General features: G+C 33.8%; 2 protein-coding genes across 2 annotated transcripts; both read left to right on the forward strand.

Annotated features, from left to right (window-relative positions):
• The first annotated feature begins 4,408 nt into the window (after positions 1–4,408).
• Positions 4,409–11,760, forward strand: LOC138329001 (microfibril-associated glycoprotein 4-like). Its single transcript, XM_069275701.1, has 6 exons — positions 4,409–4,478; positions 5,235–5,546; positions 6,473–6,600; positions 8,264–8,360; positions 8,991–9,152; positions 11,372–11,760. Exons 1-6 carry the CDS (start codon positions 4,409–4,411, stop codon positions 11,617–11,619), a joined length of 1,017 nt encoding a protein of 338 aa, XP_069131802.1. The 3' UTR covers positions 11,620–11,760.
• A 5,662-nt stretch (positions 11,761–17,422) lies between these two features.
• LOC138329004 (110 kDa antigen-like) lies at positions 17,423–18,328 on the forward strand. Its single transcript, XM_069275704.1, has one exon. The coding sequence runs from the start codon at positions 17,423–17,425 to the stop codon at positions 18,326–18,328; it is 906 nt and encodes a 301-aa protein (XP_069131805.1).
• Positions 18,329–18,600: the final 272 nt, after the last annotated feature.

Raw genomic sequence — 18,600 nt, forward strand, 5'->3', positions numbered from 1 at the left:
GGTTGTTTAACTCATATTTCCCTGAAGACACATTTATATACTAGACCAGTCCATTATAAAATTTCAGGGGAATGGGTTAACGTCAAGATTTATGTTATTACCTCTGTTGGAGACCTTTGAATATTAACGTGTTACTACCTTTTCCCTTCTAAATATTGGCTCGGAACCAACTACTCACTCCAAACTCGCTAGCCAGTCAGACACTGTGTTTTAAATACCAAATGGCCTTTCAATCCAAGAGAATTGATATATAGATGGCCATTTGTTTTCTAGTTTGTCCTTGGTTGTCTCCTAAAGATGGTATGCAGTTAGTTCCTACACATAAAAAACAATATAGTCTAAGTTTAGCTGATACAATGAGACGATAGGCAGGATACATTTACATATATTTACTTACCAAAAGATCCCCTTATTAATGCATTTTTCTGAACGGTTTTTTATAAAAATATCTCCATGGTGTCTTTGTTGCCGCGTGCTCCTGAATAGCTAGTAAGAATGCCTTACCCGGAAGTGGCTGCTATTCCATCTAACTTATCCAATAATGTCGTGTTATTGTGTACACGGCAGAAATTAGCGAGTAAGCAAATGATAAGAGATAAATTGCTCTTCTGAATTCACATACGCACAGGGGAAATCTATACCATTAACCACAACTTCGTCCATAAAGTCGCATACGTCAGCTTTTAATGGGGAAGTGAAATACTGCTGATGACCTTTACAAGCATAAACAATGGGCAATATATAACGTTGTAAATTGCAATTAAGGAAGACATGCATAACGTTAAAACAAAACGTATAGAAAGCGAAGATATTACCTAATATTTTACTGTCACAATCCAGTAACAGGAAAGGGGAACAGTTACAGAAATAGGCGGAAATATAACACATGTATTTTAAGTGCGCAGTGTATTGTGTGCGTGAGAGAGTGTGATTTATGTAATGCCATTATATTGTTATGAAATTATCGGTTGAGGATGAAAACTACTTTGGTAGGGGCATATCTCATCAGCCTTTATACTTTGTCTGGAACCCACCTGTAATTAAGAGGTATCTATAGGTACAAATAATATATATGTCATATCATAAAAAATAACATAATATTAAAGTGATAGAAAAGGATGGAGATATATATGGTTGTGCGTTGAATGAATCTCCTCTTGTGTGAGGACACTTAATTGTTGTGTTTTATACCATGCACTTTGAATAAAAAAACATTTTTGAACCTAATACGTTGTATACACGGTGGGAAAACAAAATGTTGTATTAAGTGTATCCTTCCTGCTGGGAAACGTCTTATGGTGGGCGAACATCGGAATTAGACCCCAAGATTATTAAAACAGCCTTAGCTAGACATCGCCATCAGCAGATACCAAAAAAATAATCATTTTTGATTGGCTGAGCGATAACCGTAGTCAAGATTTGTTGTATCATCCCGGAACCTCCGATAGAACATGGCAGGTAACTATTATACTAAACCTTATTAACAAAGAAAAAAAAACATCTATACCATTAACGTATAGTAATTACAATGGGTTATCGCCTGTATGGTTTATCCCAATATTAAGAGTTTCCTAATGCTGATTAAATGAGCATTGCATTTTTTATGCGATAAACAATAAAGACAAAAACAAAGGCTGCAAATTAATGAAAGGACAACTGCAATACAAAGGCCGACAATCTATCGAGCAATGTAACTGGTGGGACATTCTGACCTGTTGTTTTCCTTTTTAAAATGTAGTGAATAGGGTTTGATGACATTTGATGAATTTGAAATGAGCTCGAAAATTTGTTTTTTCGGTTCGGCAATGATATTTTATGAAACGAGTCTAAGAAGTTTTTGTTTTTGTTAGCCTTGACCAGTATTGAAAATTAAAATTCCAGACGTTTTTAAAATCTCATATGAAAAGATCACGAATTTGAAATACTTTTTATTACATAACTATAACAACCTGCATTTCGAATTTTAGTTAAAACGTATTGCGAAAATCCAGCGATGGCCGCCATTTTGTCACTTGCCCTCACAAAACATGACGACGCGTCATTTTTTTCTGACGTCACTTTATTGTTTCTGTCAGCGAATGACAATGACTCCGGATAATATCTCACTATGCAAAACTATTACAAGATATCAGGGAGTTATGTGATTTATTACTTTACTAATTAGTGATAGCAATATTGCCAAACCCAATATTTCTTCGTAAATCGCAAGTAATGTAACTCTCAAACTGCTGGCAACTGTTGTTGTTAAGTAAGATATTAAAAATTCCTTTTGATATATCACATTAAACTCAAACATTGTCTCTTTTAATTTGACGTCTTTGAGCGGAGAGATTGATAACGTTACTCCAGCTTCGCTCCACTACATTGTTTATTTTCCATTTCATTCCAACAGGATACCTGTAAGTAATTTTTATAGATATTGTATGCGTCATGGTCACTTCTGAAAATAGATATTTTCATACAAGCACTCTAGATAACGTTGTTAACGTCGCTCATTAGTCGTATGTAGATCAGTCCGATAAAAAAGTCACGGTTAACTACTTTGATAGTTTTTAGTTAAATCCCAGGTGTGTTACAAAATGCTAGAAAGTATACATTATGTATGTAGCCCAGCTTGTCAGGCCATCGTTTTTATATTCCTTACTGCAAATAAAGCGATCAACTACTGATATATATATACACAGAAAGTGTTGATAAATCCTAAGGTTGTTGATGGTAGCCATTCTGACAATACAAGTAAGTAGAAGCTTGAAAAAAAAATCATTTATACTTATGTATATATATATATTTACATTGGTGAATTAAGAGATTTGTCGTTAGATTGCAGTTGACTGAATTTTTTGTATTAGTAACAGGCGTTGATATGAAGTAGATTTGAATTGTTATGTACTCCGATCGTACAACCATATATATACGACATTTGATAGGTTAGAGGTATTGTATTTGTATGATGACTTGGACATTCAACATATATTACAAAAAAAAATAATCCGTGTGTTGACATCTGCGTGTCAAATCACTAATCATACGTGCCAAAGTAACAAATATTTTATAACCCGGAATATATTGACACGTCCCTTATTAAAGTCGTTCATCATACAATTCTTCACAATCTAGGATGTAACATTCTAAAACCAAATAGATGAGCGTCAATGGATAATAATTCAAAAGGAGAAATGGTGCCATTCCGTAATGAAAATCAAAGAACATTGATGTGGAGTCGATTTTTTTTTTTTTTTTTTTTTTTACATTAAAGTTATGTATATATTGTGATAATGATTTCACATTTTGGTCAAAGCTGTAGTCAATGGTTATCCTCGATACTCCAGGGGTCATAAACACAGTCATAGTACAACTGGAGGCAACAGAAGACACATTATCCCAGGATTAAATATCGTTATATCATGGTTGACAGTGTTTCTTGGAAATTGGGCGTTACTACTCTGTTATCTCTGCTGGCCTGTGATTGTCAGTGGTTTTTTCCTTAATTGCCTCCATGGGTGGATATCACATCTGAAGTGTCGAGGACGAGAAATGAGAATAACAGGTATTATTATACCTCACTTTCATTAAGAATGTTCTGATTGGATTAAACTTGATAACTTGACATTCAATAATAAATTTCACCGTATTTGGAAGGGAAATAATCCCTGAGGGAAAAAACCTAGGGAAATAACCACTGAGGGAAATAACCCCTTGGAATCTCCGCAGAAGTGGCAGTAACCTGAAGTGGACGTCACCTACAACGTCAACCAACAATGGCAACGATGTTGCTTTTTTGTTTGCAGCCTGACGAATTTGGCAATGTTGTTGTTAGCAAATGTCTTTACGAGTTCTTTTTTTCTTTTAATTTTGTTTTCTATGATTAAAAGTATGTCCTTATGTGTCAAGATACATCTAGAATTGTCTCCCTGGAAAGAGTTATTTACTCTCGGGCCTAGATATATCCCTCCACGGAGGGCCATAATTGCATATTGTCTCAATATGTGTTATCTCCAAGGTAATACATAGTGAGTATACATGTATAGATAAAGGTTCCCCAACAAGTGACTGTTGTTTATCATGTTTATCAAACTTCAGTTACTTAATTTTCAAATTTTGAAAAGAAACGAGCTTTAGCGAGTATCTTTTGAAAATCAACTAACAAGAGTTTAGATAAACATGATATTCAATAGTCACGCGTTGTGGAACCTAATTATCCTATGGCTTAACTCTTTATTTATATCGTGGTGACCATTTTCTCGTCTTCATTCAAGAAAACTTACCGCCATACAATAAGTAGTGATAACTTCCCGCCATAAAATATAGTGCCTAAATAGAGGAGAGCCAAAATTCTATTGTTCAATACTTTGAATAAGCAACTACCTGTTAAACAGTAAAAACAATGCAATTTAAACGAAAATGCGCTATGAAAAGTAGCAAGAAGTTGAGAGCCACTCGGAATCAAGAGATCTTGGCATTGACCAATCAGAGGCGCCGTAGGTGTTTACAAACATAAACGATAACCAACTGCTATTGAATCTATCACATGGGTTTTACGTTGTGAAACACGCATAGTTATGGAATAAATACATGTATATGTCTATCATCATAGTAGCGGGATTGGAATGGATATCTCAATCGGTAGACAATCCGATTGGTGTTCGGAGGTCCCGGGTTCGAGCTCAGATATGGTCTCTCCTGTTTAAAAATGGGGTCGAGCTAAATACCCAAGTGATGCTATAGTTGTACACTATTGTAGCATGACTTAAATGGGTCGAATATCGGTGACTAAATTAGATATATAAAATAATTTGAGTATATAGGAATTGTTGACAATAATATCAAATGCTAGCTATCTGATTTACATCTTGTGTACACTTTGCGTTGAAGACTTCAGAAAAACATGGGTGGAGCAAAACCGGTTTTGTTGTGGAGATCAGAAGAAATGACATGGTTGATTGTCACTTTGTTTTTCACAGTGTTCTTAACAGGTACCTATTTCATAATAATACTTTATATTGTCTTACTTTTTTATTATTTTTTATTCTTATTTTAAATAACATGACATTTAGTGTTCTAGTCTCTTTCATATAAAAAGTTGAGTTTTGTAGTTACAATATATTTTCAACTACATTTTAGAAAACGCATTATTGTTGAATTTTGAGGTAGGAGAAAATTAGGAATTCATTTATAAAAATGAGGAATTTATAGAAATATTTACAATTTTCCTATTTATGTATCATTTATTTCAGTGTGTAAAATCGTCGGTACATTAGAAATGGCCGAACAAATATGGGATACAGAAACAGTCAAAAACATCACACGTGTACAATCCGAAACCAATACCATTCGGAAGACTTTGACCTTGTCGTCCATTGAGTGTGTAATGATCACCATGACGTATAATCGGTCACTGGCGATATATGACGAGCTATCACACCAATGTCATGTACTAAATACCATTCATCAGTCTACAGACGTGGACAAGGCGGATCGCCTCTACGTCATACCAGGAAATGTGACGTCATTTACAGAGCGCACAACAGCAAAACCGCCTGAATCATGTAACTATGTTACCCTTTTATCATGTATTTGAATATAGCAGAGTTAGCTCTCCTTGCAGGTAAGTATTCATTGTGACGTCTTGTTTTGCAAGCGAAACGTTATGCGTTTTATAGAAAACGACGGATATTTCGCTCACAACATAATGGCGTCAAATAGATACCTACCTGTAAGAGAGGTAACTCCATAGTATGCAAGAGATATCAAAATAAAGTTTTAGCAAATTTATTTTTCTGATAATAACACTATTAGAAGTAGGTGACCATCTGTACAATTTTGAAAATGTCTTCAATAAGCAATAACTGACCCCGAACTTTTCAATCGAAAAAGGTAAGGTTATGAACGAGTCAAAGGCAACGTCTCAAACGATGACGTTACGTTTGTAATGTTGATGGGAAGGTAAAGGACACCTTTATCAATCGAACGAAATGATCGTAACAAGTAAGATTAAAATGTACTTAGCCTTTAATGTGGGAAAACAATTGAAAAAATACCAAAACTTAGTTTCCAAAATACATTTTTTACTCTCTCGGTGCCTATTTTTAAACACTTTCTTTACAATAGTTTTATAAACATATTTCCTATTTAATTGTTAAAACGGTTTATGCTATCTCGTCTCATTTTTGTTTCATGTTTACAATTATATCGTTCAACGGTATTTGAACTATTCAATTCACAAGCATAATGCCTCGTATTATCAAATGCTTTGCTGAATTGGGAAAATTTAGAAAGGAAATTAGTGAATTACTTTAATTGATCAGTTTGTAGTGACGTAGCATCGTATTAGATTGACCGCTGAATAATAAAATCCATTAAATTGATGGACGATTACATCAAATATATAAAGATCTAAAAGACTTCGTAACAGAATCAATATTTGAAATGAAATGCAGGGTTATAATTATAAAATCCTATTTATAACGTTTAGATTTAAATGTGAGATTGTGTGATGACCTTGACCCCACGAACACGTCTGGAGTATACCGTATCACACCTGTACCTGGGAAATCCTTTGATGTCTTCTGTGATATGGATACTGGAGATGGTCCTTGGACAGTAAGCCTTACATTTTATCATAATATGTAATGTGATTCTTGAAAGGTAAGTATTGATTAAGTACATAAACTCTACGCACTGGTAAGTTTCAGCAACCACCTGAGCCCAGGTGTTATAAAGTTGATTAGCTTCATCAGTGATCAGTGACATTTGGTTTCCCTTTTGTATCGAATTTTGTGATTATGTAATTACTATAGTAAGTAGATAACGAGTTCGTACGAATCTTGTAAAATATGGTAAAGTTAGTAATACCAGAAATTATTTTATCTTAATGTGAAATTTGTTGTTAAACTGTGATTAAGCTAATCACCTTTTAAACAAGTGGACCCTGGTTGCCTTATTCAGTCCTAACTTTGGTCATTTAGGAGATACAGACTAATCTGGAGTGAGATTTAGCGACTTGACACTGGGATTAAACTTTAGTCATGTGACTGAATCAGGCTGGCATAGACTGTTGGTAGGCGGTAACGTCCCCTGCAGGTCTGGATGCCGAGATGTGGATGACATCCTGATCCTGTTAAAGAACTTTGATATGTGTCGGAGAAGGGACGCTGGTTCATGTGTGTTCCCAACGACGACGATTCTTCACGGTATTCCGATACTCTTTTCTTCAGATTATCTTTGTGTCACCTACGTAACATTATGTAGGTTAACAGTCTGTACACTGTGATGGATTGATCCTGACTTAAGTCTTAGTTTTGTCCTTCTGAGCCACTAGCAGATGGCATTAGTCGGTTTGGTGTGTACCATACAATGCAGTCTCCTGATATTTCTGGTTATAGCCCTAACATCCCTCTCGGATAGGGGATGATGATGTGACCATTGACTGGGCGTTGTCTGTTGTTGGATGGATGTGGTGTCCTTTTCCCTGCTTCTAGGTTTCTATAACCAGTAATGTTCAGTACCTGCTCCAGGTAGCCCATTTCCGAACTGTCAACTGATGAACAAAATGTTCGTTCGATGGGTAAGGATTCTAATACAAATGTAACTCACAATCTTTGTTCAAGAGGATTGTAGCTGCCATAATGTCGTAATATTATAATATACGTGAATGTATGTCACACGTTTGTACCATAACGGACATAAGACTTGAAATTAAATATCATTTTATCAGATGGTATTTCAAGAGAGTAAGTATTGCATACATTTGGGTCATAGTGCACATGGTCTTTCATGGGCAGTTTGATTTTACATATATTTGTACTTCATCGTCTATAAAGGAGTCCTTCAGTGGTAAGTATAACTTCAGCTCTTTAAAAAGTTTATTTTGATATTTTAACGATAGTATTGATTGTTAGATAATAGGTAATGTATAGGAGAGGATTAAAGAAAACAAAAGAGTAATAGCAATGAAACATCTTGTTTTTTTCAAAAGTATTAACTTAAAGACTAAATAGTTCAGTTTGCCTCTAAAATGTATCGTTCACAAGGAAATCACATACTTATTGATCATTTTGGTGCGCTTAACTATATATAATTACACCAATGATAATTGTATCATGTCCGACTACTGTTCATTACCAATTAACTTTAACTTCACGGCATCAGCACCGTCAGAACAAAGATATTGACGTCTACAGAAACACACCGCAGCTCAAATTTGATTAAATATTATTGATAATAACGAACAAGTAATTACATAGTTTGGCGTTATATACCACAGGTAATCCAAAACCGTCAAAGTAAGGAAGTTGACTTCTACAGGAATTGGGATGAGTTCAAGTCTGGGTTTGGTGATCTCCATGGTAACTTCTGGTTAGGTGAGTTTGGTTTACCTTTGATAACTAAACTATAAATATTTTATTTTGCCGCTATTTCATACAAATAATCACATTTCACAAAAATACAATATCGTAAAATTAAAAATTAAAAAAAAATAATACGTTTAATCATTTGTTTTCTTTTCTTTTTTATAAAGCCTAGTCACGTTTTAAAACAAACGGGCCACTGTTTATTTGTATTCGTACGACGATCATGAAGCACACATGTATCTTGCCGAATTCAAATATTCTTTATCCTCTATTAACAAGTCTATTAAGAAGCAATTACAGTTTTGCTTTCAATTACTGTGAAATCATTCATTTTCTTGGAGAACAAAATTTTACGATGTCATAGGGAGATATGTCCACAGTGCATGTTTATATGTTCATATGTTGACATTGTAAAATTCAAGCTTTATGTGTGGTCTGTTCGTAATATTCATTCATGCATATCCCCATAAACATGTCATTTTTAGGGACGTGTCTTCGTTGTTTTTGGCCAAAAAGGGAAAACGACGAAAGATAAACCACTTCTCAACTTTTTAAATAAAGAGTTTGTAAGGAAACATAACTTATCTATCCTGCCTGCCATTCTCTACTTACCATCCTCTGTATTGATGTACTTATCAGGGAACGACCAGCTCTCTGTCCTGACCGAGACACCGTGTGTATTACGTATACAGATACACTCCTTAAATGGGACTTTTGGCTACGCTGAGTACTCACAGTTCCAGGTTTCTAATGAGACGGATCAATATAGACTATTCGTGACCGGTTTCAGCGGAAATGTCAGTAAGTATGTGACATGGGAAGAGTAGTTGTTAGTTGCTCATTATTTTTTGCTCTCAAATGATCCCACAAATCAGTACAATATTGCTTCAAATTACAGAGAGCTTATAATTTTCATTTTCTTTGGCCTTTTTATATAATATCTATTATTGTGAAAGCGCGTTATTTTTAGAGGTTCCGATGTCATATGCGCGCTTCATTGATATAGAACGCACCTCTTATAGCAGGATTATGATCAGAGAGAGAAACCTTTAGAGTAGATTTTACGATTCCATCAGCCTAAAGCGTTGTTTTATAAGTTAGAAATATTAAAGAAGCATTGTGTTTCCATTTCGAACTAAAATCACAGTTGAATGATATGATAGGCCTGTAAGTACAAAAAACATGGAAAAAATATTTTTTTAAAATCAAGAAAAGGAAAAATAACTGTGATGAATAGATGAATTTGTCCTATGTTGCGCAAAAACCGCTGAATCGATTCAAATGGATGTTTTCAATCATTTTTATTGGTAACTTCTTAAGTTATTGTCGTTTTTCAACATCAAGCTCCAAAGTTTGTTTGAAAGTGGAATCATTCGCGTTTGGAAACATTTGTTTATTTTGCTTTCACTGAATTTCCGCATTATGCGAACATATCATTAAGCGGGTTTTCAATGTAATTACGCAATCTATCCCAGGGTGCATTGTGATCCACACATTTAAAAATGAACCATGGAATAGATTGGTAAATACGATCACTATAATAACACATCGCGAATATTCTCTCATTGAAGAATCCTTATAGCCACCTCTCAACGCATAAAATTATAACCAAACACCAATCAGGTTTTACTCCCAAAGACTCAATTGTAAATCGATTATTGTCCATTTACCATAACATAGTTACTTGCATAGATCAAAATAAGGAAATAAGATACATGTTCTGTGACACACTTGACAGAGTTTGAAATGATCTGCTTTACAGGTTGCAATCATATGGAGTTATTGGTAATCTTTTAAATTGGTTCAATATTTTTATCATCAAGAAAGCAAAGAGTTACTACCGGAGGGTACTCCTCAACTTTTAATCCGGTCCAAGCTAGAGTTCCTCAAGGCTCTGTCCTCGGACCGCTACTGTTCTTAATTCTTATTAATGATATTGTCGATTGTGTCTCAAACAAAATAAAGCTATTTGCCGATGATACTTCCTTATATGGTATATGTGATAATAATCCCCAAGAATTAGCCCTAAATCTGTCAGATGATCTCAATAATATGAAAGCATGGTCCACAAAATGGGACATAAAATTTAACCCTGCTAAAACATCGTCTGTAATATTTTCCAGAAAAATTGTGAAAAATCATTTTCATAATAATCCAATTACTGAAACCAAAACACATACACACCTTGGTTTTACACTTAGTGATGATGCTAAATGAAATCTACATATTTCTAATGTACATGAGAAATCTTTTTAAAGACTAAATATATCAAGATTGATTAAGAACAAAATTGATAGGAAATCACTAAATACTGTAGATACATATTATATTAGACCAGTAATTGAATATGCAGATATTGCTTGGGATAATTGTACACGAGTTCCAAAATATCTATTAGCATCAATACAACTAGAGGCTGCAAGATTAATAACAGGCTTAAGTAAAGGCACATCTCATGATAAATTATACAAATAAAAAGGGTGGGAAACATAAGAATACAAAGATATAAATATAAACTCATTTTAATGTATCGAATAATGAACGACGAAACACCGGTTTATCTATGAGATATTATTGAAACTGTTATACATGATGAGACACTCTATAGTTATTCCCTTCGCACAAACACATTATTTGATCCTCCCTTCGTCGCACAGTAAGCTATTTCGAAAGTTTCTTTCCAACAACGCTTAATGAAATGAATAAGACAGCTGATGAAATCCATAATATTGAATCAACCACACTACTAAAGAAAATTCTAAATAAAAATATTATAAACTTATGGTATACACTTGTTCTCATCGCTTACATTGCTATTCGTGTAGTTGCCTCCAAAAAGTTAACATGGAAGATCTTATGCATCACTGACAAGTACTTTAATGTTTTCATTTTAGCTTATGTTGCATTTACTTTATACTTCCAAGTTCTGTTACCGTACATTAGCTATGCAGAGAACATTAAGTTCTGTTTATATTTATTGTTATTTATGCTTTTCATCCTAATTATACTTTTCGTGACAGGTAATGCGATGGAATGGAATAGCGGTTACATGTTTTCCACTCGGGACAGATCGAACGACATTTACGAACGAATCAGTTGTGCCGAGGTACGACTTTCCTCGTGGTGGCACAAGAGGTGTACAAAAGCAAATCTGAATGGCCTGTACGAATCTTCCAATGAGAAGTTCATGGTTTATTGGGAAGGATTTTATGGTCAAGATATAAAAATTCAGTTGAGGACAACAAAAATGATGTTAAAGAAGCCATAATAACAAGGGATTAACATGAAAACTCTCAGAGATCATATTTATCACATAATCCGACTGGTATCCATTGACTGTAATAAATTGACTGCACATTTCACAAGTTTAATCTACCCTGGAGCGCATTGCGTTGGCTTGGGTATAATTCTTCGGCATGTAGAATATAGTTATGTGATAAAAGCATATTTAATTTGTAATCATTTGATTTCATAAAATTTGTCTCAAAGTTTTAAGTTTTAAAAAGCATCTTAAATCTGTGTTCTTTATATTTGTGATTTTATGATAGTCGTCTCGAAATTTTGTGTTTTAAATAAAACCTATATAGACTCGTGTCACTTAATCTCATATGAAATATGAATAGAGCCTATATTTATCAATTATGGACCTTTGTTGAGGTTCATATGGTTTAATACCGTCATGGTAGAAATAATCATTCTTCAAATTCTACCAGGGCGGTATAACACCATATGAACCGAATCAAAGGTCCTGAATTGATAAAAGTCAGAAGTATACTCCGATTAATTACAAGAAAAACGACGGCCATGGATCGCCACCCTGAAAAACTCAACGTAGGGGCAATGAAGTTCACAAAAGGGACATTAACTCGGTGTTTCTAAAATAGGAACACTGAGACAATAATCTGTATATCGAACCTTATGCGACCCTTATTAGCTAGTGAGAATAATAGAAAATTAGAGATATATGTGACATAAATGACATATATATTTCTACATGTCGTATTGCGTTCATTATCATTTCGACTGTAAATACAAAATACTTTATAAGACCTTTACAATTATGGTAAAAAATGTAATATACGAAAGCCTGTTACTTTTGTATGCGATTATGTAAAAATAAATGTATTACGAACTACACAATGCATTGCAAAAAATAGAATCACAAATAATTGCAATCTCGGTACTCTCTGAAGTGTATTTTTATGGAAAAGATTTTTTTAAATACAATGTTTTTATAACACATTGTCGACTGCCATTGGGTATGGAATTTGAAGTACAATAATGTCATGTGTTATTTGAAGCAGTAACATTGCATTACCTTGGCGTTTAGTAACAATGACAAGTTAAATATTGTGATGAATATGTTCATGGTGCCAATTCAAAAGCAAATGTTAAAAATAATAAAGATCAATATTAATTAAAGTGCAGTATTTTGTGATTAACGTCACTAAGGCGTTAGCAATCTAGAATGTCTCATTATGGACGTCATAGAACAGATGATTTTAAATGAAATTAAAATCTACTGAACCATCACTTCAAATGCAAGTATAATGACAAACATGAGTTTTTTCAACTAGTCCAAAAAGAATCAGAGTGTATATGTAATTATAATTAATACCAAAACATAGGGTAACCAAGTACACATGATGTCAGGGCAATAGTGATCACCTCGGTGCTGTTAATTAAAGAACCGCATACTGCACAGTTGTTAACGACGTCACTTTGGCCGGAAATTTGTCAGTTTAGAGTTTAGTATTATAAATGTCGTAAACAAATTGATATTAAATAAATTAAGATTGTCTTAAATATACAAGTCTGTGATATGTTTTTATTGAAAAAAAAATGTTTATTGGAAAATGAATAAAATACACGAGATAATTGGACATTACGTCTGTATGTAATTTTATCTCGTCAGTAGCCTGTACAATAAAGACCAATGCGTATGACTTATTTCGTCTGATATCTGTCCTCCTAAGCTTCCGTTTGTTGGGTCAAACTCGGCAAGACACTGTCACAAAAACTATTTTCCCAGGCAGGCATGACGGTGTTCTCCATTTGCCCACTTTTTAGAGAACAAAGAAAAGTGTTGGTATAGGAGAACAATAGAAAACCAATTATAGTCAGTTCCATAATAATTTTTACCTGTGCTTACCTGTGTTCGTTTACCTGAGCTACCTCTAGTTTATCAAAGGTGGGGAAATAGAGAGATATTAATATTTTGTTATAAATGCCAATAATGTTTTTACGTGTATGTACCTAAATACATGTAGCTCGATATCCAAGAAAGTACATTTTGATTGAACTACAACTAGCAACTATAGTTATCATTTATGTGTTTTAAACTTTATATGTACATGTATATATGTTTGTCAAAAAGAGAGAAAGGAATTTTGAAGTTTTAAAGTTAGGAGCAAATATTGATTTTACGTTTTATGTGTTCTATTGATATAAAAAAAAATCAAGAACATAACTGATATTACAAAAAAAAAGTAAAAATTAAAAGAGTTTTCCATGTGGTATAATTTTCATACCTGTACATGTAGCGGGTGGAATTTGTTTAATAAATGACAAACCCGCTGGGTTCAGATTCCTTTATGATGTATGCTTATTCCATTTTAAAAACATTCTGTAAATATAATAAAACACAATTAGAATATTCAACTCTCAAAGAACATATCATTCATTCAACACCGCATCACGCGAATAACTTTCAAAGACAAACTTTACATTTCACACAATACCGAAAACGTATTATTGAAAAATAGATATGATATATGAAAGTAAAAACACACACTTACAACACGTATGGTGTATCAATGTAATTGATGTATACACTACAAAGTATACTAGCTCCGTACGTCATGAGTACGACCATGCAATCACAACATATTGAACTACAATATAAAAGAACACACAATTCTTACTTAATTTCAGAAATATATAACTTAGACATTTTACACACTTTACAATTACAATAATCGGATCACATGTATACAATACATGTTTATCCGTATATATTTCATATTTTAAAAATATCTAAATTATAATAATCACATTCAAACCATTTTCATACTGGGAGAATAGAATAATGTATTAACCAAGATAAAGAACAAATAATAGAACAACCGAAAAGCAAGACTTACCCAAATGAATGAATTTCTCAACCGAGCAAAAGAAACGTCCAACCAAGCAGAGGGACGAAATTCAAATCTCCCGAAATACAAAGAGATATATATCAAATACGTTAAACTGACCACACTGACCAATCAAACAACTTCGTCGATGTCCGTAACAGTCACATGTCCTGTCCGTCATAAAAGTCCGTCAGTGAACACTACTAACGGGTACACAAACATATACGTACATACACATATAGACAAACGCAGCGCTCGCGAATATATACGATATATTACGCACGCGAGTAAAACACGGCACGGTATAGATACATACTAATATTATTATTCACTGCAAATTATATATTTGCAAATATTGAAACATCCTTCAAATACACTTTTATACCACTTTTATTTATTACATAAATTCACATAAAATATGACCCTACTACATACATGTTATACATAAATGATACCTTATGGAATCAGGACAGTGCGTATCACAGGTGAAATTCACAGGTAAAACACAGGTAAATCGAGGTTAACTTCTCTGAAATAGACTATAATCCTTGTCACAACATACTGCTAATTATCAGATTATAAAAAGTGGGCAAATGGAGAGACAGCATATCAAAGTAAACAAAAGACGGAATATTTTGTCTTGACATATTGAAGATGCTCCACCGCTGACAAATGGTATTTTTCACTATTAAAAATAGGAGCAGACGATTTAGTATTTTTCTTCAATTACAAAAGTTACTTACTTTACACCATTACCACCATTGAAAAGTTTGAGCTTCTAATTTTACCTCAAGCTAAAAATGTGAAAAATAATTAATTTCATCCCGAAAAAAATTCGTGTCACTTTATCCTTTATGGTAGGAAGTACTGATTGCGCATGCACCAAATGCGAAATAATTTATTTTATATTATTTTGTGTGTTAATTAGACATATATATACATGATCAAACACCAATTATTGTTCAAGTAATGAATATCATTTATGCTCTGTCGGCGGTGGAGCATCTTTAAATAGCTAAGTGTTAAATAAATGTACAGTTAAGTCAACATTCGTTATAACGTTACACAGAGATGAGATTTTTCCATATTTCCGAAGCATGAAGTAAATATTTACTTAATTTATTTAAATTTTTTACACTTGTACATGAAAACAATTCTATAAGCATGTAAACACTCGGATGTCGGTAATGATACTGCTTGATATAAGTCCTTCTTAAATCAGAATATGCAGGACAAAGTAAAATAAAACCTCGTCCTCAACATCATTCTTATCACAAACTGTACACACTCTCTGACTCCTGGGAATGTTACTATAGCGCCTAGATTCTATATTAAGACTGTGTCCTTGCATCCGGAATTTACTTAATAATTTTTTAAATCTAGGGTTAATTGACTTAGATAAATAATACTGGATACAAAAGGTATCAGCGATATGCTTATATAAATAACATTTGGAAGAAACATCAAAGGTACTGCGTAATTCTTGAATGAATACACCATGGACACGTTGAGCATACAATTGCAAAAAATTATTTTCATTTAGTACATATTGCCTAGTCCAAACATAACTAAAACCCAAATTACAAAGTTCATGTTTAACATGATGAACCCAATTAACTTTGCAATTAGCTTTTCTTACATTCAACTCAACTAATGCATCGTAACATGATTTTAAAATACAGTTACTAGTATTTAGAATTTTCAACCAATATCTCATTATGGATATTTTACGTTGTACATACAAAGAATATCTCCCAGTTTCAAAATACACCATGGAAGTATTGACCGTTCGCTTAATGTTTAAAAGATCTTCAAGAAAAAGAAGATGGATTTTTTTCAATTTGCGGCGATACATTATTCCCCAAACTTCACTTCCGTAATTCAATATACATGCAACATATGTATCAAATAATGAATTTTTTGTCTCAGTATTAAGGGCGAAATCTTTCCTTTTCCTTTTCAAGTTATAATATGCTTTCCTTCCTTGTGATGCCAATATATCTTGTGTCACAGTAAATTTCCCATTATAGTTAAAAATCAGCCCAAGATAACAAAACTTATCAATAATTTCGATAGGTTTACCTTTAAACGTCCAATTTTCAGAAAGCGACATTCTTTTCCTTTTCCTAAATGCAACAATTTTAGTTTTATCCATATTAACAATCAAGCATATACTGGAGATCGGTAGCATCTTCCGAGAATAAAACTGTGTCGTCTGCATACATGAGCATAACTTGGACAATTAGAATTTAAAAAATCACTTTCCATATCATTAATAAATAATGAAAAAAGTATCGGAGATAACGATTCCCCTTGTAATAAACCGACATGTATATCGAACATAGCAGATAATTTACCATCCAATTTCATACATGAGCGAACATTATCATAAATTGATTTAATTACATTAAGCAGTCTACCTCTATCACCACTACTACAAAGTTTATACTATCAATTGTGGTGCGTTACACTATCAAAAGCCTTACTATAATCAATAAAAGCACAGTAAAGTTTCTTATTTTGTTCTATAAAATTAATAATTAAACTGTGTAACGCGAAAATAGCGTCCCTGGTACCAAAACCAGGCTTAAAAACGAACTGAGCAGCGAATATAATATTTCCACGTGTACTCCATTTTAACAACGATGTAAACATTTTTGCTAAATGGCTTATAAATGTAATCCCCCTATAATTATTCACATTATTTCTATCACCCTTCTTGTGCAAGGGAATGATAACGCCCTGAGCCCATGACTCGGGGAAATAACCTATTTGTAACATATTGTTAAATAACCTTAACAACACCATTGAAAATATTTCCTTATATTCAATAAAGTATTAGTTAAACAGCATATCAACACCAGCAGACTTGCCTCTGGGAAAACCTTTAATTACATCCAAAAGTTCATTAGCATCAAAATCTACATCTTTTTCCGGATGCCTCAACAGGTAAACAAACCTCAACAGGTAGACAAGACTCAACAGGTAAACAAACCTCAACAGGTAAACAAGACTCAACAGGTAAACAAACCTCAACAGGTAAACAAACCTCAACAGGTAGACAAGACTCAACAGGTAAACAAACCTCAACAGGTAAACAAACCTCAACAGGTAGTAGACAAGACTCAACAGGTAGACAAGACTCAACAGGTAGACAAGACTCAACAGGTAGACAAGACTCAACAGGTAAACAAACCTCAACAGGTAGACAAGACTCAACAGGTAAACAAACCACAACAGGTAGACAAGGCTCAACAGATAGACAAGCCTCAACAGGTAGACAAGACTCAACAGGTAGACAAGACTCAACAGGTAGACAAGACTCAACAGGTAGACAAGACTCAACAGGTAAACAAACCTCAACAGGTAGACAAGACTCAACAGATAGACAAGCCTCAACAGGTAGACAAGACTCAACAGGTAGACAAGACTCAACAGGTAAACAAGACTCAACAGGTAGACAAGACTCAACAGGTAGACAAGACTCAACAGGTAAACAAACCTCAACAGGTAGACAAGACTCAACAGGTAAACAAACCTCAACAGGTAGACAAGGCTCAACAGATAGACAAGCCTCAACAGGTAGACAAGACTCAACAGGTAGACAAGACTCAACAGGTAAACAAACCTCAACAGGTAGACAAGGCTCAACAGATAGACAAGCCTCAACAGGTAGACAAGACTCAACAGGTAGACAAGACTCAACAGGTAAACAAACCTCAACAGGTAGACAAGACTCAACAGGTAAACAAACCTCAACAGATAGACAAGACTCAACAGGTAAACAAACCACAACAGATAGACAAGCATCAACAGAAAGCGTTAATGAGACTAGATCGGTAAACGGTAAAAGCACTACTACTGCAACGGCATACGACATCAAAATAGCAGCAAGCAACTTTAAAATGACAGCTACATGTATCAACAGTTATCTTTAACAGACAAACAAGACACATTAATTAAGTAACGTAAATGTGGCACAATCACTAACTGCCAAAGATATAAGCAACGGCAACAAAATAGCAGTTGACAGCTTAGCACTGAACATCGACAGTAATTAGTAAACAACAGCCAAATGCAAAACAAAATTTTAGCAGTAATAACTGCTAAATATG

The sequence above is a fragment of the Argopecten irradians genome, chromosome 8, assembly GCF_041381155.1.
Source record: "Argopecten irradians isolate NY chromosome 8, Ai_NY, whole genome shotgun sequence".
Taxonomy (NCBI): Eukaryota; Metazoa; Mollusca; class Bivalvia; order Pectinida; family Pectinidae; genus Argopecten; species Argopecten irradians.